General features: G+C 35.1%; 1 protein-coding gene and 1 long non-coding RNA gene across 4 annotated transcripts in view; both read right to left on the bottom strand.

Moving 5' to 3' along the window:
* Positions 1-21740, bottom strand: part of LOC128263675 (uncharacterized) — a 79396-nt gene extending 57656 nt beyond the window's left edge. For 2 of the 3 annotated variants that reach the window (XM_052998761.1, XM_052998762.1), the window contains exons 1-2: positions 19799-21734; positions 1936-2031 (exon numbers count right to left, since the gene is read on the bottom strand). In XM_052998761.1, the coding sequence (XP_052854721.1) occupies positions 1936-2031; positions 19799-21535 (1833 nt within the window). In that variant the 5' untranslated portion in view covers positions 21536-21734. Of the gene's footprint in view, positions 1-1935; positions 2032-19798 lie in introns of all 3 variants that reach the window. The other variant, XM_052998763.1, reaches the window with a different exon arrangement.
* LOC128263679 (uncharacterized) lies at positions 14439-16263 on the bottom strand. Its single transcript, XR_008268473.1, has 3 exons — positions 14872-16263; positions 14753-14815; positions 14439-14697 (listed from the first exon to the last, which is right to left on the bottom strand). It is a non-coding gene; the product is annotated as an uncharacterized LOC128263679 (long non-coding RNA).
* Positions 21741-27621: the final 5881 nt, after the last annotated feature.

Raw genomic sequence — 27621 nt, 5'->3', positions numbered from 1 at the left:
ATTGTCTCTTTGGTATAGTCTTACATATTTAGTAAATCCATCAACTACAACGAAAATATTATTTTTGGCCCATTGATTAATCTTCAGGCTCATAGTGGTCAATATGAATTGACTTGAAGGATTTGTTTCCTTTGGGAATGCTGTGCAAAAAGCCTTCTCCTTTTCCCTATTTAGGCGAAAATTCTATATATTTTATAAAAATTTCCTATATGAGCAGAGCATTTATCTTTTAAATTTGTGAGCCAGTACGCTTTTGACATAGAGTAAGAAATGTATAGAGGCACCATTTGCTCTGCCGGACCTCTGCCCAAGCTCTGCTGAGAGCCATGTTCGAAGCTAACCTTGATTTCCCACCCCACTTTTCAGTTTTTGGATCGAACTTGCAATTCGGTCCCATGGTGAATTTGCAACTGCACTGCTCGCACTAGCCCTTAGCAATGGAAGCGAGCAGTTCAGATGCAGAAACTCACCGCGGGACCGAATTAAAGGTTCGAATCGAACCGTGAGAGACTGAAAATTTCCCCTGTTTTAGTCTAGGTGGCATCACTGGAAAAGTCACTCAAGAGAGCGGCAGAGCAAATGGTGCCTCTATACATTGGGCAGAGGTCCGGGCAGAGCAAATATAATATATATATAATTCTTACTCTATGCTCCGGGTCGACCATAGAGTAAGAATTATATAGAGGCACCATTTGCTCTGCTCGGACCTCTGCCCAAGCTCTGCTGAGAGCCATGTTCGAAGCTAACCTTGATTTCCCACCCCACTTTTCAGTTTTTGGATCGAACTTGCAATTCGGTCCCATGGTGAATTTGCAACTGCTCCGGGTCGACCATAGAGTAAGAATTATATAGAGGCACCATTTGCTCTGCCCGGACCTCTGCCCAAGCTCTGCTGAGAGCCATGTTCGAAGCTAACCTTGATTTCCCACCCCACTTTTCAGTTTTTGATTCGAACTTGCAATTCGGTCCCATGGTGAATTTGCAACTGCACTGCTCGCACTAGCCCTTAGCAATGGAAGCGAGCAGTTCAGATGCAGAAACTCACCGCGGGACCGAATTAAAGGTTCGAATCGAACCGTGAGAGACTGAAAATTTCCCCTGTTTTAGTCTAGGTGGCATCACTGGAAAAGTCACTCGAGAGAGCGGCAGAGCAAATGGTGCCTCTATACATTTCTTACTCTATGGCAGAGGTCCGGGCAGAGTAAATGGTGCCTCTATATATTTCTTTTTCTATGATTTGAGTGGCACGAACAGCTGATCTGGGTTTGTTTACTTTTGAATTATCGCAAAAGACGAAATGAATTAAAAACCATGAATATGAGCGAGTTTACGGGAATCTTTAATGCCCAACAGGACATCCATAATGCGACCGAAGCATTTGCCCACTTGGACGACAAGAAAGGGGAGCTGATGGTGACCACCACAGTTTCTAAAAAGGGCAATGATCCCCGTATATGTGGGAGTATTTTTCTGCCAGAGATCCAGCAACATTGCATTGTGGTACTGAGACCAGAATTTGCTGCGTGTGTCCTTGCTTTCAGTCATTTTTATACAAAGATCCTTAGATCCTTGCGTATAAAAAACAGCTGTTTTAGTGGTGGCACGAAGAAAATATCTTTAAAAATCAGTATTTTCCGGTATTTTTTCTTAAAAATGTTCGGGGCGAATGATTTTTAATCGCATTTACTTATCGCATTTATTTTAAGTGCGGAATTTAAGATTGTGGGATTCCCTGTGTAAATAAATGCGCATTAGGCTAAATGCGTTTTAATGCGCCAATGGAATCCGGCTATAAATAAATGCGCATTCGGCTAGGTCCGGCTTATATAAAGATAATAGGTACACTTTGTGGATATTATACATAAGAAGAAACTTATCCTATTATATAATTAAACGTGAAGTTGAGTAAACAGAATAATTATAATATCGCATTACCTTTAGGATTGATCTCATTTCATTTACGTAGATGCGCTCCGTCTCCAAGAGTTCCTTTAGTACTTGGTCCCGTTTAAAACGTCGAGACGCGACATCCTAAAATAGAAAAAAAAAATGTTAAGAAACAATATAAAACATTGATTTAGACAAAGATAAATTCCAAGTAATTTTACACATGTGTATAATTTATATATGTATTTATATGGAGACCTCTTAGTAATATGGTAGTCAAGATAAATATAATTCAGTTTGGCTATGAATTGATAGTGAACTGTCAAATTCACTGATTTGCTTGTTTATTTCAGTTGCGTAAAATTCTTTACCAACTATTTGTTGTAGGTCGAAAATCAAGTTTAATACAAGAAAGTTGTCTTCCTATTGCTGGTAGTATATAAGTCATAACCCCGGATTGTACGACTATATCATATAGCTCCCATGGAATCAATCAAAATAATCACACAAAAAAAAACACATACTATTTTTTATTTTGTTTATTTTATTTCTTTTGAATATAGCATAGTAATGGTTTGAAAGTTTAAAATTACGCTTTTAACTTTATTCAAATCGGAAAACGATGTCATATGGCTTCCATAGGAACCATCGAATAATTGAGCTAAAAGTCATCATACCTTCAAGGTTCTTATACAAATTCGCAGTAAATCGAAATTCAGATGCTTTAAAGAATATTTAATTTTTGCAATAGCTGCCCAAGATTGCTTTCCTTCTTGTTTTTTTATCCTTGCAGATATTATAAATTCAGTCCGAAGTTTGCAACGCAGAGAAGAAGATATATTTGTCCCCATATAGTAAAAATATTCTTGATCATCATCGCTTCCGTCTTTCCGTCCGTCCGGCCGTTTCTAAGCTTTCAGAATGATGGTCTGGTGGTTTCGCCGCATGGTGATCTATAGCAAAAGCAAACGGGGACGGAAGCTAACTTAGGCAAGCCGAAGATTTAATACCCTTGCAGACTTTACCGAAATTGCTTAAAATGCAAAAGAAGCGAGATGAATAACATATGTGTAACAATTATTCCTATGGAAGCCATAAGATAAAGACGTCCGATCGGCAAGCGCTGTAGTGGAGTATAGAACCACATATCGTATGTTTAGTTGCGCCACCTAGCGGGCGGTATAGGCTGTAAATGGCAACCTTAAGAGTGGAACATTAATCGTCAATAGGTAGGACTGCATAAGCGTTAACGTTTTTAGCGAAAACCCAGCTCTAATCCCGGTTGTAACCCATCTTGTAATATCCGCCCTCGAAAACCTCGTGATTTCTTCTTAATCTGAGTCTCGACCTGAGCGGTTGTATAGCTGGCATAAGAACAGCGATAATAACTAAAAGTAAATAGGTTGTGGCCGATCAAGACTTTCGCAGCTCACCACTGCACAAATTTTTGAACGGCATAAGGTGCTACAGTGGCAGTGAACCAATTCTTGGCCAGATTCTGGCCAAAACGGTTAATTACCACACCCTCAAGGGGAAAGTCATAACCTATAACCGGTGCAAGTGAAGTGAGGGCATCCTCATTCAGGCGTTTTATTTGTCATAGGGGACGATATTCTTACATGCCCTTTCGCCGCCGAGAACCTCCGGCGATGGTGTCATTTCTGCCCCAAAAAGGCCGTCAGTTCGCCAACGTCTTCGACTAAACCCCGGTGCAACGAGGATAAGGAAACCCCATCAGGAGAAAATTAGTTGTACATAATGAGAGAACAAGAAGTTCGAAAGTTTTTATCGTTAGTTGCAAAAAGAGTATAAAGATGAGAATATAGGCAAAGGGTAGGGAGGGTTGTAATTGCCGAACTTCTTTGGCTTGCATTTGTTTACAAATTTTCAGCAACACCACCAACATATGGGAGCGCTTTCATCAGTGGGATATCTCAGGTGAGCCAAGTTTGACAATTTTATACCCTGCGGAAAATTTAAAGGTCTTGACAGTTATCCGAAATTGTATTACGCAATCAAGTGATCAAGTGATCAAGTGTAAATTAACACTAAATAAAATGTAAAGTAAATAAATACTAAATAAAATATCTGAATGCTAACGATAATATTTCTTATGAAACAAACAGTGGAGAAAAAAAAGTAAATCTGTAATATTAAATTTAAATATATTTTATTAGCCTTTTGTCACTGTAATTGAGATCGCACGATACATTAAGTTATGAAAATTTACAGTTTTATTAAGGATTATGCATGCTAGTTTTAAACAATACCTGTACCAAAAATATCTAAATGTAAATGAAGTTCATATCTTTCCCTCTAATATTTAGAGAATAAACAATTATTATAATATCTAAATGTAAATGAAGTTCATAAAACAATTATTATAATGTTTGAGTAAACAATCCTGTTTATAACTCCATGCTAACCCGAGAGCCGTCGTAGGACCAGTTGTTAAGAGGGGCCTGATGCAGTATTTTATTGGAAGAGCATTGGCCAAGGTAGGGTGGTCTGATAACACCCCCATTTACATCTAGGGGCGTGTAATGTGAGAAGTGCTATCTCTATCTGTCTGTTTGTCTATTTGTTATGCTATCTCTTTTCCGGCCGATATTGGCTCGTTGCCTGTTTGCACGCGATACATTTTAATTGTTAAAGATATTCAAGAGCACCCGTAAGCTTCAGCCTCTCAAGAACACCACGACATTCGCTGACGAGTCAGAGCCGGATTTAAACGCGTGCAGGGCTAACAGTTTGCAATACCATCAGCTCAACGTTGTTCGTTACAGGAATAATAATAAGTATAAGTTATATTTCTATAATTTTCCTAGCCAGCCGTGTCAACTTTCTATCGCATTGGAATGCAGTGCTTATATTTTCAGAAATAGTAAAAACTCACCACGAGGAATGTTTTGACACATCTGACTCCTTTACTTGTGTTAAAGCACAATGGTCAAGTGTTTTGGATTTTGGTCAATTACAATTAACTAATTATTTTGGCTAACCACACTTGAAGCAGCGATGCATATGGAATTAAGCTAAAGTCTACTAATTCGGCACTGCAGGATAACAAAGCTAATGCAAATAAGCAAAAGCCTGGCCGCGGGTTTAGGAATTAGGTCTTTGAGCAATTGTTACCAGGGAATTTTATTTCAGGCAGAATGTGAAGTGCTTGGAGCTACAATCGTAGTTTAGGTTGGCCACGCTTGATACGAAGGTCAAATGATCAAAATAGCCAGTATTCTCTTTGTGTGCATTAATTCTCAGCTTTACCTTTACTCCTTTTATTTTTCTTAAGAACTTCTCACTTCATTTTAAATTAGAGCTTCGTCGATGAGCTCTTGGTTATGCATGGAGTTAATTTTTTTACCGTCATAAATTTCCTTATTAACATAAGCAGTTGCTTATGATCTTACATTTTTTTCTCCGAATTTTTCAATCGAATGCAGGACAAAATCTATCGCAGGCTAACATCTCACCTAGATCAACAGTCACAGAACTTTTTCACAGGCCAGATGAGGTGGCACATATAATAAATTGATGGAAACTCCCTTTTAGCGGAGACACAGGCGGCATAAGCGTAGATAATTTTATATACAGGGTACAAGCTCTAACCGGTCAAACACTTGATTCCAAATTCGATGTAATGTGTAGCAACGCAAGTGCTTTGTTTGAGGGTAAGGCAAGTGTCTTTTACTGGCGGTATCATAAATCAGTGCAATCCGTAAAGTGGAGCGAACTGTGTGCTGCACTTCATCGTCAATTCAGGGATACTAGGACAGATGTAGATATTCGAGAGTTGATTAGAGATCGAAAACGAAAAGAAAAAGAGAATTTTGATTCGTTTTATGATGCCATACTCCAGTTGACTGATAGCCTAGACTGCCCTTTGAATGAAAAAGCTTTGATAGAGATTCTTAGGCGCAATCTGAGAGCAGAAACAAGACAAACAAATCTTAAATATTCCCACGGAAACAATCTCAAAACTTCGCGAAATATGTAGAAGACGAGAATGTTTCCTTGACGAAATAAAGCGGAATCAAATATATAAAAAGGATTCTCTTTTTAAAAGCCATGTCTCAGAACTGCTAGAGGACCAGCATAAAGTTTGTGAATCAGAGCTATTTGAAGACGATGATGGTGCAGTTGAAGCAATATCTCTAATTTGCTGGAACTGTAGAAAGGAAGGTCACAGGTACCAGGACTGCACTGCTCCTCGAAAAGTGTTTTGCTATGGATGTGGCGCACGCAAAGATGTTAAAAAATCCTTCAGCAGAACACCCAAGTCACTCGTTCTCGGTGTGTTCGGAAGACGCAGTCAACAAACACCGAAAATTAAAAATAGTTCACGAAATACAAACAGACTAAAAAGGTTCTGGAATGATACTAAAGACTTAAGTGCGCTCCGCAATACTTGTGTCGACCAGCGTCCTTATACAGTGGTCAAAATCCTTGATCGCAAAATTAAAGGGCTTATGGATACCGGAGCCGATATGAGTTGTATCGGCGGGCTGGTACCGCAAATTTATAGACAATTTTGCTTCGGTAGCTGCACCCTTGACAGACCTACTTAAGGCAAAAAGAAAATTCACGATGACAGAGGAAGGACATCAGGCATTTATAGAGTTGAAACGAATGCTTTGTTCCGCACCCGTCCTTAGAAGTCCAGATTTTTCAAAGCTTTTCTACATCCATTGCGAGCTAGCAAAAGTGGCGTAGGAGGCGTTTTAGTCCAGAAAACGGAACAGGGTGACGAGTACCCAATCACTTTTATCTGTAAAAAGCTGTACAAGGCCCAAAGAAGCTACTCAGTAAGTGAATAAGAGTGCCTGGCTGCAATTGTAAGCGTTAAGCGATTTCGTCCCTACGTAGAAGGTCAGGACTTCACGATAATTACCGACCATGCATCGCTAAAGTGGTTAATGGGTCAAACGGATCTCAATTGCCGTTTAGCAAGATGGGCTCTCAAATTGCAAGCGTTTAAATTTACGATCGAACAACGCCGGGGATCACTTAATGTAGTTCCAGATGCTCTCTCTAGAGTCAACGAGGACGAAATGGCTTGTTGGTGGATGTAACGTCTAAACATTTTCAAAGCCCAGAATATTTAAGCCTGGTGGATAGTGTTAGGGCCAACAATTCGAAATTTCCTGACTTAAAAGTTGTTGATAATTTGGTTTATCGACGATTAGAGCATGCGACAGGTGAGCCTATTTACGATGTTTATATCTGGAAACTATGGATACCAATACAGCTGGTGCCCGTTGTGTTGGAAAATGCACACGATCACCCACTTGCTGCTCATGGAGGCGTGCATAAAACTTTAGAACGTTTACGGCGCTACTATTACTGGCCTGGTTTAGTAGATGACGTAAAGTCACACATAAGCAAATGTGCGACGTGCAAGTCGACAAAATCCCCCAACTGTCCGTTAAGGCCTCCTATGGGGAAAGCACCAGAATCTCAACGATTCTTCCAGCGTGTTTATATAGACTTTCTAGGTCCATACCCTCGGTCGCGTAGTGGAAACGTCGCAATTTTTATAGTTCTGGATCACTTCTCAAAGTTTGTTTTCTTGAAAGCCGTTAAAAAGCTGAAAGCGGCCATCGTTGTGGAGTATATGAGGGAGGAGTTGTTTCATTTGTGCGGCGTGCCGGAAACAATAGTTTCAGATAACGGCTCACAGTTTAGGGCTGAATTGTTTCAGAAGTTGTTAAGGGAACACAGGATTACTCATAAGCTCACAGCCATCCATTCGCTCCAAGCAAATGCATCAGAACGAGTAAATCGTTCAATAATTACTGCTATTCGATCGTATGTAGATGCTGGCCAAAAAGATTGGGATGCAAATCTAAGCAGTATTTCCTGCGCCCTCAGGTCTGCCACCCATTCAGCCATCGGGACATCGCCTTACTATATGGTGATTGGCCAACACATGGTGACATCAGGAGGCACTTACTCCTTATTAAGATCGCTGCAATCATTACAAGATAGAGGGGTGTCATTCACCAGAACAGACTCGTTAGAGTTAGCTCATAGCAAGGCAGTTAAGTATCAGAAAAGCAAGATAGCAATAATAGAGAGCGCTACAATCTTAGATCGCGTGAGGTTTCATACTCCAATGGTCAAGAAATGTTTCGGAGGAACTTTAAACAAAGCTGTTTTCAAACGGGATACAATGCCAAATTAGGTCCTGCATTTGTGAAGGCACGTGTGCGTCAGAAGCTAGGAAATTCAGACTACGACATTGAGGACTTTCAAGGTAAACTAGTTGGACGCCACCATGCAAAAGATCTGCGCCAATAGTCTGGGCGGGATCAGCCTTGTTGGGTTTACCCCCAAGTCTGATTTTAGCGGGGGGGTGTTGTAGTGGAGTATAGAACCACATATCGAATGTTTAGTTGCGCCACCTAGCGGGCGGTATAGGCTGTAAATGGCAACCTTAAGAGTGGAAGATTAATCGACAATAGGTAGGACTGCATTAGCGTTAACGTTTTTAGCGAAAACCCAGCTCTAATCCCGGTTGTAACCCATCTTGTAATATCCGCCCTCGAAAACCTCATGATTTCTTCTTAATCTGAGTCTCGACCTGAGCGGTTGTATAGCTGGCATAAGAACAGCGATAATAACTAAAAGTAAATAGGTTGAAGCCGATCAAGACTTTCGCAGCTCACTACTGCACAAATTTTTGCACGGCATAAGGTGCTACAGTGAACCAATTCTTTGCCAGATTCTGGCCAAAACGGTTAATAATCACACCCTCAAGGGGAAAGTCATAACCTATAACCGGTGCAAGTGAAGTGAGGGCATCCTCATTCAGGCGTTTTATTTGTCATAGGGGACGGCATTCTTACATGCCCATTTCTGCCCCAAAAAGGCCGTCAGTTCGCCAACGTCTTCGACTAAACCCCGGTGCAACGAGGATAAGGAAACCCAATCAGGAGAAAGTTGATACATAATGAGAGAACAAGAAGTTCGAAAGTTTTTATCGTTAGTTGCAAAAAGAGTATAAAGATGAGAATATAGGCAAAGGGTAGGGAGGGTTGTAATTGCCGAACTTCTTTGGCTTGCATTTGTTTACAAATTTTCAGCAACACCACGAACATATGGAAGCGCTTTCATCAGTGGGATATCTCAGGTGAGCCAAGTTTGACAATTTTATACCCTGCGGAAAATTTAAAGGTCTTGACAGTTATCCGAAATTTTATTACGCAATCAAGTGATCAAGTGTAAATTAACACTAAATAAAATGTAAAGTAAATAAATACTAAATAAAATATCTGAATGCTAACGATAATATTTCTTATGAAACAAACAGAGGAGAAAAAAAGTAAATCTGTAATTTTAAATTTAAATATATTTTATTAGCCTTTTGTTACTGTAATTGAGATCGCACGATACATTAAGTTATGAAAATTTACAGTTTTATTAAGGATTATGCATGCTAGTTTTAAACAATACCTGTACCAAAAATATCTAAATGTAATTGAAGTTCATATATTTCCCTCTTATATTTAGAGAATAAACAATTATTATAATGTTTGAGTAAACAATCCTGTTTATAACTTCATGCTAACCCGAGAGCCGTCGTAGAACCAGTTGTTAAAAGGGGCCTGATGCAGTATTTTATTGGAAGAGCATTGGCCAAGGTAGGGTGGGCTGATAACACCCCCCTTTACATCTAGGGGCGTGTAATGTGAGAAGTGCTATCTCTATCTGTCTGTCTGTCTATTTGTTATGCTATCTCTTTTCCGGCCGATATTGGCTCGTTGCCTGTTTGCACGCGATACATTTTAATTGTTAAAGATATTAAAGAGCACCCGTAAACTTCAGCCTCTCAAGAACACCACGAAATTCGCTGACGAGTTAGAGCCGGATTTAAACGCGTACAGGGCTAAAAGTTTGCAATACCATCAGCTCAACGTTGTTCGTTACAGCGCTTTTACCCTGATCAAGAAATTAAATAAGACTTGGAAAAATTGATGTTGATAGCTTATACAAATGTCAATAGCTTATAAAATGTTGACCTATTTCACCATATTAATTCCTATGGGAGCTATAGGATATAGACATCTGACCGGTACGCCACTTTACCCTGATCAAGGTATTTATTAAAAAATGTGATTCGGAAAGATTCAAGTCAATAGCTTATATACTGCGCGAAATATATGAAATATGATGAGAAACATAGAGCTATAAGATCAGTAGCTGGAATATACGGAAGCGTGGGGGTTTTAATGGTTTTATAATCAGTTGAATTTTTTCCAAATGCATTCACATACAAATTTCATAATCAGTGTACATGATATCCGATGGAACCTACTCGATGTATTTGATTTCTAAATATTCTCGACAAATGTTCAGACCGATCGTTATCGTTTGAGAAAATGTACGACAAAGTGAACGCGCATACCCACGAACTCTAACTCTTTCGAATGAAAGCATATAATTTTTTCGGTTTTCCTCTGTTTTTGGGGACTTACTGAAGCGGCGGTCGGCAGCGGCGTTCGGCAGCGGTGGTCAGGATCGGCGGTTAGATAAGACACCACGAACCCGTGGTGCTTGTCTAGGATAAGCCGGATTCGCTGCTCCCGTTGAGCTCATTATGCCAAGTGTTCAATGCCTCGGAATACCTTCGAGGTTTTAATGTCGAATACGAAAAGAACGATGTGTGACTTATGTTCTACCCTTGTACAAAATTATGAAGTTGACGCCCACTACCGCAACTGTGAAGGACCGCGAAATGCATTAAACTGAACTGTCAAATTGTTAATAAGTCAAAATAAATTTTTAAAAAAATTACAAAATAAAAAAGTTAAATTTAAAAAAAAATGTTTTTTCTTATATTTTTTTTTTGTTTCCATGGGAGCTTTATGTTAAAGTCGTCCGATTTTGATTAAAATTAAACCGTAATTCTAAAATAAATTCTAAAGACAATTAAAATAACACTGCGAATAATTAAAACATAAATCAACCAAAGATCACTTAACATAAAATTTAAATCAAGTGTCCTAAAAGCCCGCTTCCCTTAAAAGCAATCGTCAGTAGGGTATGCAGGCACCAACCGCTCGCAAGACATCGACAAGAACTGACTTAGTTTGAAGTTTTCTCAACCACTGAAAGGCAGTCGGTGTTTCAAGTGACACGACTGCGATATGCCCTGTTCCCATCTCAGTGGACTGATTTCTATAAATTCGAATACATACATATATGTAAAACATTTTACCGCTACCACTGATTTGAATTTGTAAACAAAAATAAAATGTATGCTGAAATATTAAATAAATATATTAAAACATATAATATTCATATTTATATCATAACCCAATAGTAAATACGCCCATATTCTTAGGGTACCAAGTTTGAAAAGTGGCAAAAGACAAAATATTCTTGATGCGCCGAAATGAAATAAACGCACACATGCTCCCGTGTATGAGAATGCATGATCACGCATACATACATACATACATACATACATACATACTCTATGCAAATGGTGCCTCTATAAATTTCTTACTCTATGTGTTTATTCTCATCTTTTATTTCGTTTTATTTGTGTCAAGGTTGGAACCTAATGACCGAAGTCGTTAGTATAATCTTTTCAATAATTTATTATTTTATTTAATTACAATTATTTTACAGGAAACGGAGTTAATTTTGAAGTGCTCCAGTTTTATCAGCGGCGGACATCCATGATTCTATTCCAAGAATCGGCACAAAGGCGGAGTAAATGATTTAAATCAAATATTTATTGATTTTGCAGAGAGTATTATAATTTCAGTCAGAAGTTTGCAACGCAGTGAAGGATCATCTCCGACCCTATAAAGTATATATATTCTTGATCAGCATCATTGGGAGAGTCGATCTAGCCATGTCCGTCTGTCCGTCCGTTTCTACGCAAGCTATCTGCATGAAACTTTCCGAAAAGTTGTCATTCTATTGCAGGTAGTATATAGCTCTCATAGGAACAATCGGAAAAAAAAATGAAAAAAAATTATAACTTTGCTGTTTTTTTTATTTTTTGATTAGTTTTTCGACATTTAGTAACTGTTAAATATTTCAGAATTACGGTTTTAATTTGATCAAAATCGGACGACTATAGCATATAGCTCCCATAGGGAAAAATCGGAAAAATAAATGAAAAAAATTATAACTTTGGTGTTTTTTGATTTTTTTTTAGTTCTTCGAGATATAGTAATAGTTAATTATTTAAATTTCATCAAAATCGGACGACTATAGCATATAACTCCCTATAGGAACAATCTTATAGCTGCCATAGGAACCATCGAATAATAAAGCTGCAAATCATCATAGCTTTAATGTTTTTAAACATACACGCAAGTACATCATAATTTTAACGTTTTCAAGACTATTTAGTTTTTGAAATAGCTCCAAGGGTATATGAACTTCGGCTTGCCGAAGTTTGCTTCCTTTCTTGTTTATTGACATTTTATAAATTTGTTCAACAGAATTTTTCTGAAGACCCCTAGAGAAAGGTGCCAATGGAAAATAAAGGAAATAGCGATCGAGTTCTGAAGAAAACTAAGTGAAGTCGAAATGAATTTATTATATTAATAATGTATTATTTTGTTTTATTTTTATACTTTCAAGTTATTTTCCAAATATAAAAATATAAATTAACAATGTGTCATATTTATTCGAAATACGGTCAATATTAATATTAAATATAAAATACTATTTAGATTGAACAGAAAAATGTTTAAAATAATTATGGGCTTTTGTTTATTGTGAATATGAACTTAATTTAAAATAAATATGTTTTCTTATTAATTTGAAGTTTAAAATGATCAAATAAAATATGGAAATTGAAACTATGGTTTACTACGCGGCGTATTTAAATTAAATATTTTTAACTATTCTGGCATATTAAATACAAAAATGTTTGAATTTACTATGCGCATAATAGAAAAAAAAATAACTATGCGACATAATTATATTTACTATTTTCATGTTTGACTCTCATTCGTTAGGAAAATAATTGATTCAATGATGAAATAGTTACATTTACTATGTTTTTTTTAGTGTAAGCATAAGACTAAGGGCTTCTTTTTTTAGTACAGGCAGCATATGACACTGGCAAGTGTTTGGTCCAGACATGGCACCATCATCGCTCCAGGGACAAAGTTTGTAATGGGATCCAAATTTAGAATGAATTAGCTCCTTTTCCTCCAAAATCTCCAGAGTAGCCTTTAGGTATTTAGGCCTCTCCAATTTTTTTTTTTTTTTTTTTAATTTAATTTTTATTTACAATCTGTCTAATGACAATAAGTAAATTGTATCACTAATATTTACATAACAGGAATAGCAGATTTCCAGTGAAACCTGCTATTAATTTAATTTCTCGTTTACTTAAATTTACCTATCAGGGAGATCAAGAATGTGGAATCTTTTGAGTCTTCTGAATGTTAATCTATTGTCTACTAGACCTAGGGCTAAATTATTTACATGATTGTGAAGTCTGTCTGTATATTTCTTACTATATTTTTTTATTTCCTCTTTTACAGTTGGAATATTTAGATCTTTATGAATATTTGCATTGGTTACATAATATGGAGCGTTAACAATTTGTCGCAAGGTTTTTGATTGGTAGCGCTGAAGTATTTCAATATTTGAATTGCTAGCTGTTCCCCAGAGTTGGATAGCGTAGGTCCAAACAGGCTTCAAAATGGCTTTGTAGAGAAGAATTTTGTTTTCCAAAGTGGCTGCTGATTTTCTACCTAGTAACCAGGACATTTTCAGTGTTTTCAGTTTGAGTTGTTGTCTTTTCGCTTTTATGTGGTGTTTCCATGTTAGTCTGCGGTCGAGGTGCATGCCAAGATACTTCACACAGGAGTCTTGTGGACTCTCCAATTGTTGTTCGAAAAGCATGTCTTCAACTTGCATCAAGAAGACTTCAATTTTTTTGAGCCTACATTTTAAAGGAGAAGTGTTCGTTTTTTACGATTGCCTTAAGACTGATGTTGGATTTAGAAATTCAGGGCTTTATATTGAAAAAATTCATTTATTTCTCTTTCTTATTTACTGATAAAAATTATATTTACTATATCTATTTACATATTTTTCTTTATATACCATATGACTAATTCCGTTCTCATTTAATTTCCTATAAGGTGTCTTAGTACAAAATTTGTTTACATATTTTTATACCCTTGCAGAGGGTATTATAATTTCAGTCAGAAGTTTGCAACGCAGTGAAGGAGACATCACCGACCCTATAAAGTATATATATTCTTGATCAGCATCACTAGAAGAGTCGATCTAGCCATGTCCGTTTGTCCGTCCGTCTGTCCGTCCGTTTCTACGCAAACTAGTCTCTCAGTTTTAAAGCTGTCTGCATGAAACTTTCCCGACGAATATATATTATTAAAAAACACCAAATTTATAATTTTTTTTTATTTATTTATTTATTTTACTCGAGGTATAGTACTGGTTAACTATTTCAGAGTTACGGTTTAAATTTCATCAAAATCGGACTCATAGCTCCCATAGGAACAATCGGAAAAAAACTACAAAAAAAATTTGTAACTTTGCTGTTTTTTTAATTTTTTTTTAAGTGTTCGACATATAGAATTGGTTAAATATTTCAATATTACAGTTTAAATTTCATCAAAAATATATAAAATAATTCTAATAATTGAGCTGCAAACATATACGCAAGTAAATCATATTTTTAATGTTTTCAAAAATGTTCAATTCTTGCAATAGCTGCAAGGGTATATGAACTTAGGCTTGCCGAAGTTTGCTTTCTTTCTTGTTTAGGTAAAAATATCCAAACATCTTTGTTGTCCTTGTCTGTTAAATAAAAAGCTATTTAGGTTCCATAAGGTGTCTTTTTTTACTTGCATACAGTGGTCTTATACTCGAATCCAATACATACATTCTTCAATTCGTTCAGCGTCTCAAAGAAGCCCTAAGAAGTCAACAAAATGACTTTATGATTTATTTATCGTCAATATATATGCATACCATTTTTGAACAGCGCTAGATTTGATTTGATGTGCTCTAGTACCTAACAGTTGTGTACTAATTGAAAAATTATCAAATTTTTGTAAAAGGTTTTTTACCATTGGAAAGGTCTTAAAAAATGCTTTCGAATGATACCAATTTTTATTTTTTTGGGTCAAGACCTTTTCCATGATATACTTTTTACGATTCTTAATTAAAAATTGCACTTTTTGATCAAAAGTATCAAAATTATAATTTCACACCTTCGCGCACAAGCAGTCATCAGGACGCACAAGAGGGTTGGGGTTGAGATTATAGTTCGTGGGTATGCGCGTTCACTTTGTCAAACGATAATGATCGATCTGAACATTTGGCGAGAATATTAAGAAATCAAATACAACGAGTGGGTTCCATCGGATATCATGTACACTGATTATGAAATTTGGAAAAAATTTAACTGATTATAAAACCGTTAAAAACCCCCCGCTCCCGTATATTCCAGCTACATTGAAACCGACAGACAGACGGGCAGACGGACATGGCTATATTGACTCCACTATTGATTCTGATCAAGAATATATACGTCTCTATCACTGCGTTACAAACTTTTGACCAAAATTATAATACCCTCTGCAAGGGTATAAAAATTTATTTCTGTGCTCTGCGTAGCCGTAGCGAGATGAGGGCAAAGCAAATGATTTTTTTGTACTATTGCTACGACTACGCAGAGCAGATCAGAGCACATACATTTTCGTTGTTCTGCTATTGCTCTGCTCCGGCTCTCGTCAAAGTGAGAGCGATAACAATAGAATAACAATATATTTATAAGCCTCGCTGCTTGGAAGTAACAAATGCTAACCCTGATAGGAATAATTTTAGCACTCCAAGGCAGTCGAGATGTGCGGCGGGTTATGCATCGGACGTGAAGTAAAGGGTCAGCATTCTGCTCGTAGCGCTAGACCTTCTGCCCGGCCTCCTTGGAGAAGATTTAAGCTATCATTAACTAGTTCTTTACAGACTCGAAATGAATCCAAACGGATTCCGGATTTATACTAAATCCAATATTATCAAACGGGAGTAATTCTTAAACTATATTTTTATTAAGCCATAAGATTAAAAAAAAAATTGAAAAATCCACAAGCTATTTTTTACCATAGGAGTTTTATGATACAGTCGTCCAATTTTAATAAAATTTTAACCCTAATTCTGAAACAACAAGAAAGGAGTCAAACTTCGGCAAGTCGAAGTTTATATACCCTTGCAGCTATTGCAAAAATTAAATATTCTTGAAGACATTAAAATTATGATTTACTTGCTTGTATTTTTAAAAGTATTGAAGCTATGATGATATGCAGCTCAATTATTAGAGTTCCTATGGCTGCTATATGATATCGTTATCCGATTTTAAAAAAAATTAAAAGCGTAATTCTGAACTGTCAATTGTTAAAATCAAAAAGAATTTCTAAAAAAAAACAAGAAGGAAAGCAAACTTCGGCAAGCCGAAGTTCATATACCCTTGCAGCTATTGCATTAATTAAATACTTTTGAAAACATTTAAATTATGATTTACTTGAGTATGCGCTAAAAAAAAACATTGAAACTATGATGATTTGCAGCTCAATTATTAGATAGTTATTTTTATATATTTTTATTATTTCTATGGGAGCTATATGCTATAGACGTCCGATTTTGATAAAATTTATACCATAATTCAGAAATAATTAAACATTGCTATATGTCGAAGAACTAAACAAAAAATTAAAAAACAGAAAAGTTATAATTTTTTTTCATTTATTTTTCCGATTGTTCCTATAGGAGCTATATGCTATAGTCGTCCGATTTTGATGAAATTAAAACCGTAATTCTGAAATATTAAACCATTACTATATCTCGAAGAACTAAACAAAAAATTAAAAAACAGCAAAGTTATAATTTTTTTTCATTTATTTTTCCGATTGTTCCAATGGGAGCTATATGCTATAGTCGTCCGATTTTGATGAAATTAAAACCGTAATTCTGAAATATTAAACCATTACTATATCTCGAAGAACTAAACAAAAAATTAAAAAACAGCAAAGTTATAATTTTTTTTCATTTATTTTTCCGATTGTTCCTATGGGAGCTATATGCTATAGTCGTCCGATCTGGCTCGTTCCGACTTATATACTACCTGCAATAGAAAGATAACTTTTGGGAAAGTTTCATGCAGATAGCTTTAAAACTGAGAGACTAGTTTGCATATAAACGGACGGACAGACGGACAGACGGACGGACAGACGGACATGGCTAGATCGACTCTACTAGTGATGCTGATCAAGAATATATATACTTTATAGGGTCGGAAACGTCTCCTTCACTGCGTTGCAAACTTCTGACTAAAATTATAATACCCTCTGAAAGGCTATAAAAACAAAATAAACAAGAAAGGAAGCAAACTTCGGTAAGCCGAAGTTCATATACCCTTGCAGATATTGCAAGAATTAAATATTTTTGAAAACATTTAAATTATGATTTACTAGCGTATATGTCTAAAAACATTGAAACTCTGATGATTTGCAGCGCAATTATTCGATAGTTCCTATGGCAGGTATTTGATATCGTTTTCCAAAGTCAAAAAGAATTAAAAAAAAAATTACAAACTAGAAAAGTTGCATATAAACATTTTTTTTATACCCATGCAGAGGGTATTATAATTTCAGTCAGAAGTTTGCAACGCAGTGAAGTAGACTCCTCCGACCCTATAAAGTATATATATTCTTGCTCAGCATCACTATAAAGTATATATATTCTTGCTCAGCATCACTAGGCGAGTCGATCTAGCCATCTCCGTCTGTCCGTCCGTCTTTCCGTCCGTTTCTACGCAAACTAGTCTCTCAGTTTTAAAGCTATCTGCATGACTTTCCCAAAAGTTGTCTTTCTATTGCAGGTAGCATATAAGTCGGATCGAGCCGGATCGGACGACTATAGCATACAGCTCCCATGGGAACAATCGGAAAAATAAATTTAAAAAAATTATAGCTTTGGTGTTTTTTATTTTTTTTTAGTTCTTCGAGATATAGTAATGGTTAAATATTTCAGAATTACGGTTTAAATTTCATCAAAATTGGACGACTATAGCATATAGCTCCCATTGGAACAATCATAAAAATAAATACAATAAAATTATAAAATAATAATAATAAAAAACAAGAAAGAAAGCAAACTTCGGCAAGCCGAAGTTCATATACCCTTGCAGCTATTGCAAGAATTAAACATTTTTGAAAACATTAAAATTATGATTTACTTTCGTATATGTTTAAAAACATTGAAGCTATGATGATTTGCAGCTCAATTATTTGATAGTTATTTTATATATTTTTATTATTTCTAAGGGAGCTATATGATATAGACGTCCGATTTTGATAAAATTTAAACCATAATTCTGAAATATTTAACCATTGCTATATGTCGAAGAACTAAACAAAAAATTAAAAAACAGAAAAGTTATAATTTTTTTCATTTATTTTTCCGATTGTTCCTATGAGAGCTATATGATATAGTCGTCCGACTTTGATGAAATTTAATCCGTAAATCGGAAATATTTAACCATTACTAAATGTCGAAGAACTAAACAAAAAAATAAAAAACAGAAAAGTTATAATTTTTTTTCATTTATTTTTCCGATTGTTCCTATGGGAGCTATATGCTATAGTCGTCCGATCCGGCTCGTTCCGACTTATATACTACCTGCAATAGAAAGACAACTTTTGGGAAAGTTTCATGCAGATAGCTTTAAAACTGAGAGACTAGTTTGCATATAAACGGACGGACAGACGGACAGACGGACATGGCTAGATCGACTCTACTAGTGATGCTGATCAAGAATATATATACTTTATAGGGTCGGAAACGTCTCCTTCACTGCGTTGCAAACTTCTGACTGAAATTATAATACCCTCTGCAAGGGTATAATTATTATATAAAATTATAATCGTATAGCTGCATTGGAACTAGCGAATAATTAAGCTGCACTTCATCATAGCTTCAATGTTTTTAAACATACACGCAAGCAAATCATAATTTTAACGTTTTAAAGAGTATTTAGTTTTTGAAATAGCTGCAAGGGCATATGAACTTCGGCTTGTCGAAGTTTACTTCCTTTCTTGTTTTTTGTTGTGTCCGTGGGAGTTTTAATGTTATAGTGGTCCGATTTTGAGGAAATCTAAACCATAACTCTAAAATATTTAACCATTACTATATGTCGAAGAATTAAAAAAAATTAAGAAAACAGCAGGCTTATAATTTCTTTCATTTATTATTCCGATTTTTCCTAACGGAGCTATATGCTATAGTAGTCCGATCTGCCCCGTTCCGACTTATATTCTACCTGCGGTAGAAGTTTGCGTAGAAACGGAGGGACAGACTGACAGACGGATAGACGGACATGGCTAGATCGACTCTCCTAGTGATGCTGATCAAGAATATATATACTTTAAAGGGTCGGAAATGTTTCCTTCACTGCGTTGCAAACTTCTGACTGAAATTATAATACCCTTTGCAAGGGTATAAAAAACAGGGTGGCACCAAGTTTCCATGTAATAATAAAAATAACTACCAACAAATTGTTAAAAATAAATGAGACAAACCAGTATTTTTTGTTGTATTCGGCTTGTTTGGCGGCGGGGGGAAGGCGTTTTCAAATTGACAAACAATTTTTTTCGAAATTTTACTTAAGTCATCCTAAGATTTGTGCAAAGTTTCAGAAATTTTGGTTTATTTTTAGAGTTTATGTCAAAAATTTGAACTTTAGGACCAGTGAAATTATTTTTTTAATTGAAAAAAAATTATTTTTAGGCCCTGCTGTTACGGTTTAATATTATGTATTACTGGCGTATAACTAAATTCCTATAAAATATTTTATATAAACATTAAGATGAATTATATTGCCTTGCCCTAAGAGCTAACCTACCTTTAACGGTAATTTTTTGTTCCTTGTGAGATGTTCGTCCACGCCGCTAGCTTCCGATTGGAGAACCGAAATAGATTTTATATCTACGCTTAAGTTTTCATCAAGGAATGAGCAATCATCTTTGTCACAGTAAGACAGACTACAGCAACAGTTAGCGGTAATTTCAACTGTAGGAAGGTCGTCATATGCAGTGTTCCAGAAAACACCTTCGACGGCATTGTGGCAATTGAAAGCAGTTTTGGAATACTTCTGCTCAATGCATTCGAAGCAATAATCTTCTGAGCTACACACAGAACTGTTGTCCCTACAAGATTTACCGCAGCCAGACAATGACATAGAGTCACTTGATAATGTATTAATGGAATACGGCCTTGATGGTTTTCTTAATTCACTTATTTCGTTCGTAAATATTGGTTCGTCATTTTTTTTATATGGTTTGCCAACCGTCAGAGAGCTTACTTTCGGCGCAGTTGATAGTAAAGTGTCATTGTACGGAATGCTTCTTTCATTGAATGTGGACTTCTTACCTCCTTCTGTAAAATCGTTTAACCTGCGTTCTAGTTCAATGTTACACTTTTTGGTGTTTTCAGCGGCAGCTTTTAGCAGCTCATGGGTTGTAGCCTTACTAAGATTCTTTTTCAAAAAGTTCTGCAAGTCGTTAGGGTCCCCATGGGCTTTAGTTTGAATTGAACCGTTTAGCTCTTGACATTCCCTGACCAATGTCTGCTTCTCGATATTTTTAAAACTAAATCTTTTTTCATTATGAATAGTTTTGGATTGCTGATATCGTTGTTGCTGACAATATTCTTCGGAAAACGTCACGTCGAAATCAAAGCAGCTCTTCGGAGAAAAGCGTTTATCTTTACAAACTGCTTTGCTTTGACCTTCTTCACTTTGCGGAATTGAACAGAGCTTGTAGTCGTAGCTTTCATCGCGATAATTGGGTCGAGAAAGCTCAGCTGGTTGAGTGAGCTGTTCTTTTTTATATTGTTTCATTTGTTGAAAGCGGAAATTTTGCTCTGGTGGAGCCGTGGAGTCATTAATGCTGCATTTACTGCTGACACTGCCGTCCCCTAGGAATATTCCTGGGTTCTTAAACATCCATTCTGGTACAGATTGATTTGGGCGGGTTATTTCGCATGCCGTCGTTTGTTTTTGATTTCGAAATGATGGTTTGAGATGGAAGCTACATTTTCTTTTTTCTATGCGTGCGATGCGGTCTGCTCGTGATTTTATGCCGCTTACCACAGTCAGAAGATGATTTTTATATTTCCAGCTATGTGACTTCTTATTGTCCTCTATATCAGTACTACCCTCTATGCTGAAAGTGTTTAAATTCTCACTCAGATCGACACTTGCATCTTTAGTAAGATTTCTGAGATTGGCCTGCTTATGTTTATGCATGGGTATTAGGCCGCGTTTTTGAGTTGGTTGCAAGAGAAACTCACAAGAATCAGCTATTGGAGGTTTAAGGTAGACTAGAGGAGACCTGAAGCTATTCGGAGAGAGATTCCGACCGGTTTGGCGGCAATATCCGACAAAACAAGTCGAATTTTTACCGCCCGCAGGTAGCGGCTGTTCGTTCAACCTGTGCATAATAGCATTCTTGCACTGGTGCACATAACTAACCTTCAGCAGCTCCATTTTGGGGACATTGGCACTGTAACGCGAATCAACAGTTCCGTATTCTCCAACCATCTCTCTGCGAGGCTGCATTTTCAACTTGGCGGCTGGCATTTTTTCTCAAGTATTTATGCGATTTACTGATGGCTTAGCAATAAAAGGTTATTTTAAACTTTTTTTTTTAATTTTATTTAAAAAAAACATCTATTTAAATGCCAAATTTAACGTTTCACTTCTCAATGAACACTTATTAGGTGGCTTATAATAGTTCATCGAGATTACAAAATATTTGCTTTTATGAACCAACAGTTTCTTTACATATGTACGTATCTACACAAACATTCAAGTCAATTCGGGTTTTGTGTATTTGTCTAAGCGTCACGGAACGTATTTTGACTGCGTCGTAGTGTAGTTGCTACAACAAAAGCTCGAATCACACTGTTGGTGTGGAGCGAGCAAACATCGGTTGGGGCTTCAACAAGTTTTTTGTATCTAAATGTTGAACAGTTGTTACACTCCAAAAAAGAATTTGTTAATTTCAACATAGGAACATTGTTAATTTGTGATTTAAAATTAGTTTTATTAGTTTATTTACTATCATCAGATTACTCTTAAAAATTTAAATTGTTTGGTTTTTAAAGTGTGTCTCTAATGTTTTAGACTTTAAAAATAATTTATAAATTCCAAAAAAAAACCCTTAATTATTATCAAATAAAAATAAGTAATGCTTTTATTTTAATAGTAACAATAAAGGAAGTAAACTTCGGCAAATCCTTTCAGCTATTGCAAAAATTAAATATTCTTCAAAACATTAAAATTATGAGTTACTTGCGTTTATGTTTAAAGCTATGATGATTTGCAACTCTGATAATGATATGATGATTTGCATTCTCAATTATTCGATAGTTCCTTTGGCAGCTATATGATATCGGTTTTCGATTTTAATAAAATTAACAGCGTAATCCTACACTGTCAAATTATTAATAAGTCAAAAAGAATTTTAAAAAAAATTACAAAATAGAAAAGTTTTTTAATATTTATTTTTTTCCCATGATAGCTTTATGTTATAGTCGCCCGATTTTAATGAAATTTAAACCTTAATTCTAAAATATTTAACCATTACTGTATGTCGAAAAACTAAAAAAAAAATTAAAAAACAGCTAACTTATAATTTTTTTAAAATTTATTTTTTTTATTTATTTTCTCGATTGTTCCTATGGGAGCTATACGCTATAGTCGTCCGATCCAGCTCGTTCCAAATTATATTCTACCTGCAATAGAAAGACAACTTTTAAGAAAGACGGGCACACTGACAGACGGACAGACGGACATGGCTAGATCGGTTCTCCTAATGATGCTGATCAAGAAATATACTTTAAACGGTTGGAAATGTCTCCTTCCCTGCGTTGCAAACTTCTGACTCAAAATTATAATACCCCCTGCAAGGGTATAATAATAATAGTAATAATAATCATTTAATTATAGAATGATAGTATTACATTCTGGCTAGACAATGTCATAACTGTTTTACAATTAAATAATTTAAATAATATTTTTTGTTTATGTTTTATAAGATACATATTCTATTCAAGATAATCAGCCGAGTCAATTTAGACATTTTCGTCTAAAAAGGTCAATATCAATAGAAATGAAAGCCACTTCTGCTGAAATCAAATTTATTCTAAAATTGTTGAACGGTATCTGATAGTCGAGGCAAAAGACCATGGCGTTCTTTTTTTTTTGCTGGTGAGTAACTGGCTAACGGGCTGCGTAATGCCTTCTTAAGAGCAAAGCTTGGGATTTCAACAAGTTTGACTTGTCTTGTGGTTGGAAATGTGCGGGTTTGAGAACGAGGGTTAACAGTATATTAGCCGAAATAGTTTTGGTTGTCGAGCTTTCTACTTTTAAAGTTTTTCTACTAATGTCTAATTCTAAGCGGACGGTTTTTGTTGGCTGTATGATAACACAGTTACACCTTCAAAGTATTCCACGAACTATTTGTACTTTTCCATCATAATTGAGTAAAAGTCCCATACAAATAATTGATGTAAAATGTATTGTACCCATAGTTACTCGAGCCATAACTTTAAGTCGTGACCTAGCCTGTAGCACTGAGATAAAACGAAAATAAATTAAATTAAAAAATTAAACTTATGTTCCATCAGCTAATATATGCATCCTTACATTTAATTCTATAAAATATCAAACTAATTATACTATAAATACTGTTTAAATCGAAACTACAATACACAGAGGACAAAAGATGCTAAGGAAAATTCAATTGAAGATATGTTTTTTAGAGTCATTTTAAGATTGGAGAAATTGCGTTAAATCAGAGATTTAATCTTTGGATGGATGGTTTAAGCCGGGAACTTTTTTTAAAGGCGGTGGTGTATTGGGGTGCTTGTCTACATAATTAAAAACATCGGATTTTCGTATAAGCTATACCGCGGAACCCTTAGCTGATGAAACATAAGTTTTAAAAGTACTTTTACTCAGGAGGATCCAAATTCTTATGAAAAACAACAATCAGCTTGTGCAAATTTAAAAGGTTCGTTTTTGTGCTTTTGTGTTTTTATACCCTTGCAGTGGGTATTATAATTTCAGTCAGAAGTTTGCAACGCAGTGAAAGAGACATCTCCGACCCTATAAAGTATATATATTCTTGATCAGCATCACTAGGAGAGTCGATCTAGCCATGTCCGTCTGTCCGTCTGTCTGTCCGTCCGTCTGTCCGTCCGTCTGTCTGTCCGTCCGTCTGTCTGTCCGTCTGTCCATCTGTCTGTCCGTCCGTCTGTCCGTCCGTTTCTTCGCAAACTTGTCTCTCAATTTTAAAGCTATCTGCATGAAACTTTCCCAAAAGTTGTCTTTCTATTGCAGGTAGTATATAAGTCGGATCGAGCCGGACTATAGCATATAGCTCCCATAGGAACAATCGAAAAAATAGATTAAAAAAATGTATAACTTTGCTGTTTTTTAATTTTTTTTTTAGTTCTTCGACTAATAGTAATGGTAGAATATTTCAGAATTACGTTTTAAATTTTATCAAAATCGGTCGACTATATCATATAGCTCCCATAGGAACAATCGGTAAAATAAATAAAAAATTATAACTTTGCTGTTTTTTTTATAAGTTCTTCGAGACATTGTAATGGTTTAAAATTTAAGAATTACGGTTTAAATTTCATCAATATCGGACGACTATAACTTAAAGCTTCCATGAAAACAATAAAAATATAAAAAAATTGTTTTTTATATTTAACTTTTTTATTTTATAATTTTTTGAGAAATTCTTTTTGATTAATTAATAATTTGACAGATCAGGATTCCGCTTTTAATTTTATTAAAATTGGAAAACGATATCATATCCATAGGAACTATCAAATAAGCTTCAAATAGCTTCAATGTAAACATACACGCAGTCAATTATAATTTTAATGTTTTCAAGAATATTTAATTTTTGCAATAGTTGCATGGGTATATGAACTTCGGTTTGCCGAAGTTTGCTTCCTTTCTTGTTTTTAAAAGAATTATGTCAGACAAAATTGGAATGACTTTATATGTCTCTAACCTCATAGCATTATGACTCAGGTATTGGCATGGTAGTTGAGAACCTTAGTTCCGTTACGTTTATTTAAACAAGAAAAGAAGCAAACTTCGGCATGCCGATGTTCATATACCCTTGCAGCTATTGCAAAAATTAAATATTCTTGAAAACATTAATGATTGTTTTGCGTATATGTTTAAAAACATTGAAGCCATGATGATTTGCAGCTTAATTATTCGATAGTTCCTATGGCAGTTATATGATATCGTTTTTCGCTTTTAATAAAATTAAAAGCGCAATTCTTAACTGTCAAATTATTAATAAGTCAAAAAGAATTAAAAACAAGAAAGGAAGCAAACTTCGGCAAGCCGAAGTTCATATACCCTTGCAGTTATTGCAAGAAATAAATATTTTGAAAACATAAATTATAATTTAGTTGCGTATATGTTTAAAAACATTGAAGCTATGATGATTTGCAGCTCAATTATTAGATAGTTATTTTATATATTTTTAATTATTTCTATGGGAGCTGTATGATATAGTCGGCCGATTTTGATTTGAGCCGTAATTCTGAATTATTTAACCATTACTATATGTCCAAGAACTAAAAAACAAATAAAAAACAGCAAAGTTATAATTTTTTTTGTATTTTTTTCCTATTGTTTCTATGGGAGCTATATGATATAGTCGTCGGATTTTGATGAAATTTAAACCGTGATTCTGAATTATTTAACCATTACTATATGTCAAAGAACTAAAAAAAAAATTAAAAAACAGCAAAGTTATCATTTTTTTAAATTTATGTTTTCGATTGTTCCTATGGGAGCTATATGCTATAGTCGTCCGATCCGGCTCGTTCCGACTTATATACTACCTGCAATAGAAAGACAACTTTTGGGAAAGTTTCATGCAGATAGCTTTTAAACTGAGAGACTAGTTTGCGTAGAAACGGACGGACAGACGGACATCGATCGACTCGCCTAATGATGCTGAGCAAGAATATATATACTTTATAGGGTCGGAAATGCCCCCTTCACTGCGTTGCAAAGTTCCGACTGAAATTACAATACCCTCTGCAAGGGTATAAAAAGCTTTATTTCAAGCAGCAATCACCTGGTAAAAGCAGAGATCACTAAGTGAACAAAAAGTTCAACTGAAAGTGAAACTCTATAAAAAAAAAACAATGTAACAGAAAAAGCCGCTTTTCATTAATAGTATTAGGCAGGCAGCGACCAGAGAAATTGTCGCGTAACAAAAATTAAATAAAACAAGAAAGGAAGCCAGCATCGGCAAGCCGAGTTTTGTATACCCTTGCAGCTTGTGCAAAAATTAAATATTTTTTAGACATCTAAATTTCAAATTACATGAAAGCTGGAATGATTTAAAGCTCAATTATTCGATCGTTTCTATGGCAGCAATATGATGTCGTTATCCGATTTTAATAAAATTAAAATATAATTCTGAATTATTAAGCCATTATCAAACCAAAGTCCAAAATAAATAAATAAACAAAATTTTGCAGAGGCCAGAAATTTAAGCCGAGCGTAGAGCCCGGAAAGATCTTGCAGCGGAGGGGTTAGGAATTAGTAACAAAAGTTTGTTTCGTTTTAGTTTTATAAATCAAATAAATGTTCTATATAATAAGTGAACAAGTGAGATACAATAACAGTCTTTTAGGTTACTACATTAAACAAGATGCAACAAGCAAAATTCGGCAAGCCGAAGTTTATATACCCTTGCAGCTATTGCAAAAATTAAATATTTGAAATACTTGAAAACATTAACATTATGAATAACTTACGTATATGTTTAAAAACATTGAAGCTATGATGATTTGCAGCTCAATTATTCGATAGGCAGCTATATGATATCGTTTTCCGATTTTAATAAAATTAAAAACGTAATTCTGAACTTCCAAATTATTAATAAGTCAAAAAGAATTTAATAAAAATTACAAAATAGATAAGTTACATTATTTTTAAATCTTTTTTTGTAATGTTTTTGTTATTCTAATGGAAGCTTTAAGTTATAGTCGTCCGATTTTGATGAAATTTAAATCGTAATTCTGAAATATTTAACCATTGCTATCTTGTCAAAAAACTAAAAAACTTCAAGGTTATAATTTTTTAAATTTATTTTTCCAATTGTTCCTATGGGAGCTATATGCTATAGTCGTCCGAACCTGATAAAATAACACACATACTATTAAAAACCCTTTGAATGAAATTGTATATATTCGGCTGTATCGGTCCTATTGACTTTATTTCTTTTGCATTTATCTCACCATAACTTTTTCCACCATCACAATTATGAGTTCCCTTAAAAATATCCTCTTAGTGTTTAATACAAAGTGCACATGACAGATTATAACAAGTTTCCTATGAATTCGTCAATAAAAAGGTATTTTTGTATTTAAAAAGAAGCGATAACTTGTAATAAAAAAGAAAGAAGTCAAACTTCGGCGAGCCGAAGTTCATATACCCTTGCAGCTATTGCAAGAATTAAATATTTTGTTAAACATTAAATTTATGATTTACTTGAGTATATGTTTAAAAACATTGAAGCTATTATGAGTTGCAGCTCAATTATTTGATAGTTTTATGGCAGCTATATGATATCGGTTTCCGATTTTATAAAATTAAAAGCGCAATTC

The sequence above is a fragment of the Drosophila gunungcola genome, unplaced genomic scaffold, assembly GCF_025200985.1.
Source record: "Drosophila gunungcola strain Sukarami unplaced genomic scaffold, Dgunungcola_SK_2 000010F, whole genome shotgun sequence".
Lineage (NCBI taxonomy): Eukaryota > Metazoa > Arthropoda > Insecta > Diptera > Drosophilidae > Drosophila > Drosophila gunungcola.
This window is presented reverse-complemented; position numbering and strand designations above follow the sequence as displayed.